A 3,898-nucleotide genomic window follows, 5' to 3' on the forward strand; every position below is an offset into this window, starting at 1 on the left:
ATTCTTAGGAAATTCGCTAATGAGTTTTGCAATTGGGAAGTGCAAGTGGGAGCCATTTAACCCTGGACAGGTAGCGTGGCCAAACCCGCCCGTAACAGGTAGAGTGGTGTCATATGTGTTACACTCCCTTTCGGGGGGGTTAACGGGAGGATACCAATTTACAATTTTTTTTTTTTTTTTATAGTTTACTAGTTTAAAGAGTCTACTTTCTACTGGTGTAGGAGAAAAAAAAACTTTGAATATAAAATAACACTCTACTTACATAAATACAAAAATAAGTATAAAAATACAATTTTTCCTAAATAACTTGCACTGGACACTTTAAAATAAAACAATGAACAAAAAACCACTTGGGTGCTGATACTAGAGTCCTGTGTGCACAACTTGGCGTAAAAAAATCGCCGATATCAGCAAAACTGCCAGATCTGTAAAGAAAAGAAAAAGCGGTTAATTTTTGTATACGCTAAATCACTACAAAATATTTGTGTGAAAGGAATGCTATATTTATAGTGGTAATAATTATTATATTTTGATGAATTTTTCCAAAAAGTCATCTACAATGATCCCAGATGATGGCAAAACCTTAGGAATTATATATAGTTAATATAAACTGGGCAAAAGCTTAGTTCAAATGTAACACGTACCATGCGCCATTGACGTAAAAGAAAGGCATATCTAGAAAGAGTACTAATAATTGATGTATATGCAATAAAATGGTAAATAAATAATCTATGATGACCCTAGATGACAGCAAAAAGGTTAAAAATTGTTTTTAGTAAGTATAAACGGGTAAGAAAAATAATTCGTGAAACTTACTACTTGAGTTGGCACTGGTCGCAGGTGTAGTTGACATGGGAGTTACAAACAGGCTTATGGCACTTGCCACACAAAAGCTTGGTCCTGACATTAGAAGAAGAAGGGCAGAGAGGGCATCTGTTGCGCTTCTCACTTCGTTTTGGAGTGTCTGGACTCTCGTCTTCGGGCTCTTGTACCGCAAAAACAGAGCAAATGAGGTAAGTCAAGTCCCTTGGGAGGTACCTCTTGTTTGCGAGTCTTGAAAGTGCTGCATCACGGGCGAGTTCCATGGCCAATTCCGCAGAAAATTGCCTCCTGTTATACAAGGTGTTGTCAGGCAAATTTTGGTGGATAAAAAAGGAATTATTCACAACAAGATTGATAATCCCATAGAAGACACATACGGGCCACCTCCGGGTCTTCCTGCTGCAGGTCAGGGCAGAACATATCTGATCGAACGTGTCAACTCCTCCCTTTGTGGCATTATAAAACATGTGCATGTGACTTTTATGATCCTCAATAACTGTGGGATTGTGATGAACTGTGGAAAGAATCTGGATCCTTTTCGTCGGCTTGACACGTTGGCACAAAACGGTGACCTTGTCCTTGTAATTATATGTGGCAACAGATTCGCCTAATTCCATGGGCGTTGACAGCAACACAGTAGGCAGGTACGGTTTTGGACGAATAGTACCAACTAAATGCATCCCACGTTCACGGAGAGCCTTGGCTAGTGGCAGGGAAGTAAACCAGTTGTCCGTCGTAACAATACGCCCAGCCTTCCTGAAGGGTCGGGTTAGCTCCAACGTGAAGTATTCTCCCAAGGGCGTACTTGTATTGGTAGTTCCCTTGCCCAGGTAGGGAATGGCATTGCACATGTAGAACGTGTCTGCATCACATGCCATAACTAACTTGATGCCATACCTAAGAGAAAAGAAAACAAAATAAAAAAACAATGAATATAAAGAAAACAAAATAAAAGAAACAATAAATATAAAGGAAAAAAATAAAAGAAACAATAAATATAAAGGAAAAAAATAAAAGAAACAATAAATATAAAGAAAACAAAATAAAAGAAACAATAAATATAAAGAAAACAAAATAAAAGAAACAATAAATATAAAGAAAGCAAAACTAGACCTATAAAATTTTTTTAAAAAATTGCATATATATCAAAAAAATTAAAAATATTGCATATATATCTATCTATCATATATATATATATATATATATATATATATATATATATATATATATATATATATATATATATATATATATATATATATATATATATATAAAAATAAATAAAACTTTTTACTTACTTTGCTGGTTTATTCGGGATGTACATCCTGAAACGGCACCGTCCCCTGAAGCCGAGGAGCTGCTCATCCACAGTGAGATGCCCACTGGGTTCATAATTGGCAATGCAATTGGCAATGACCTGGTCCCACAAATTCCTTATGGGAGCAAATTTGTCATGTGTCACACGCTCCTCCCTCGTGGCAATGCTGTCAAAACGTAGGGCCCTCTGAATAAAGGCGAAGCGGCGCTCACTCATGATGCTCCTGTAGAAGGGACATCCTAGAGACTTAGAGAACATCTCTTCCGCTGTCAGATGATTGTCCTTCCGTGCCCCTGTCATGATGAGGATCCCAAGGAAGGCACGTAACTCCATGAGGGTCACATCCTTGAAGGTGGGGTCGTTTTGCCGCTTGTATTTGTTCCGTAGGGTTAGGATTTTGTCATTGGTGTGGATGACCACTTCTGCAAGCATTATATTTGTCAAAAATTTGTCAAACACTTCAGCAGGAGTCCTACACCCGAAGACAGCCATGGTGGGACCAGCACTGTCAAACTGGTCAATCTTCAAGATTGGTGGCATTGTTGGGTTTGGCTCTGAGTGCCACTTCGTGTTGTCCCTAGCCATGTAAGAGTTATCCGGCAACCTCTTCAATGCCACACCTTCTGCAGGGCAAAGAGGTCCTCTCCTCCTTTTCCTACTCCTCATCTCCACGGGACTAAGATGAGGCACAGGAACCGCAGGATACGCTGAAGAAGGCCCAGGAGACGCTGAAGAAGGCCCAGGATACGCTGAAGAAGGCCCAGGATACGCTGAAGAAGGCCCAGGATACGCTGAAGAAGGCACAGGAGACGCTGAAGAAGGCACAGGAGATTCTGCAGGAGTCACAGGAACAACGGAAACAAGACGAACTGCGTGCGAGACAGCAAAATCATGTCTCTCTTCATGCGCTGTTTCCGCTACTTCAGCAGCCAAAAGTTGATCCCCGTTTTCCTCAAGCAGTAAGGTTTCATTGTCGACCAGGTCGTCTTGGATAGTGTCTTCTTCAAAGGTAAGGGTCAAAGGCTCTTCTTCATCACTACTGACGAAAAGGAGCTCCAAAAACTCCTCCTCCTTGAGATATTTCTTCGCCATGCTGAAAATCTGAAAACAGGAAAAAATAGAAAACTAGAAATTACCCTCAAAATCACATTCTTGCTGCTTTCAAAACAAAATGGCGATTGGTACAAGTACCTACACCATTCACTGATATATTCATATAGACACAATTACATTATTTCACTAAATAATAATACAGTAATGTAAAATACAAAATGTTTGCGTATGCGTGACATACCCCTGTTACGGTAACGTGGTTGCTAATATGCAACAATTCCAACTTTGGAGGCCGATATCTGACGAAAGCGTCGGAGTAGAGAAGTGGCGAATGTTTCCTGCGATGAAGCTGGTGAGCAACTAACGGCTCCTGGGTAGACAGGCCAGAGCCTGCAAGGCGTCTATGCGCAGAAACGAAAAAACGAGTTTTTGCGGCGCGTCCCGGCCAAATCCAACACCACGCTACCTATCCAGGGTTAAAAAAAAAAAAAAAAAAACATACTAAGGGATACCAAATCTTGCTATCAACTTTATTTTAAGGCAGATGTACATGAAGTGGACGTTGCAGTTTTCATGGGAATGGCTTCAGGCCAACGAGTAAAGAGGTCGATGATGGTAAACAGGTAACAATGTCCTTGCCATATGGGTACAGTACCTACTATGTCAACAGGAATATCGGCAAACATTAAGGAAAGTTGAGGTCAA

General features: G+C 40.3%; 1 protein-coding gene across 1 annotated transcript; it reads right to left on the reverse strand.

Moving 5' to 3' along the window:
* Positions 1-269: 269 nt before the first annotated feature.
* On the reverse strand, positions 270-3,086 carry LOC137655076 (piggyBac transposable element-derived protein 4-like). Its single transcript, XM_068388974.1, has 3 exons — positions 2,121-3,086; positions 817-1,719; positions 270-425 (listed from the first exon to the last, which is right to left on the reverse strand). Coding segments are annotated over exons 1-3 (1,590 nt in total). The 5' UTR covers positions 2,807-3,086; the 3' UTR covers positions 270-424.
* Positions 3,087-3,898: the final 812 nt, after the last annotated feature.

The sequence above is a fragment of the Palaemon carinicauda genome, chromosome 16 (genome assembly GCF_036898095.1).
Source record: "Palaemon carinicauda isolate YSFRI2023 chromosome 16, ASM3689809v2, whole genome shotgun sequence".
NCBI classification, from domain to species: Eukaryota; Metazoa; Arthropoda; class Malacostraca; order Decapoda; family Palaemonidae; genus Palaemon; species Palaemon carinicauda.

Bases quoted from the DNA above. Each gene is read 5' to 3' on its own strand.
- LOC137655076 (XM_068388974.1), bottom strand. From the start codon at position 2,806: ATGAGGAGTAGGAAAAGGAGGAGAGGACCTCTTTGCCCTGCAGAAGGT. The intron at 1,720-2,120 runs GTAAGTAAAAAG...CTTTTCTCTTAG, and splicing joins ATCCCGAATAAACCAGCAAA to GTATGGCATCAAGTTAGTTA.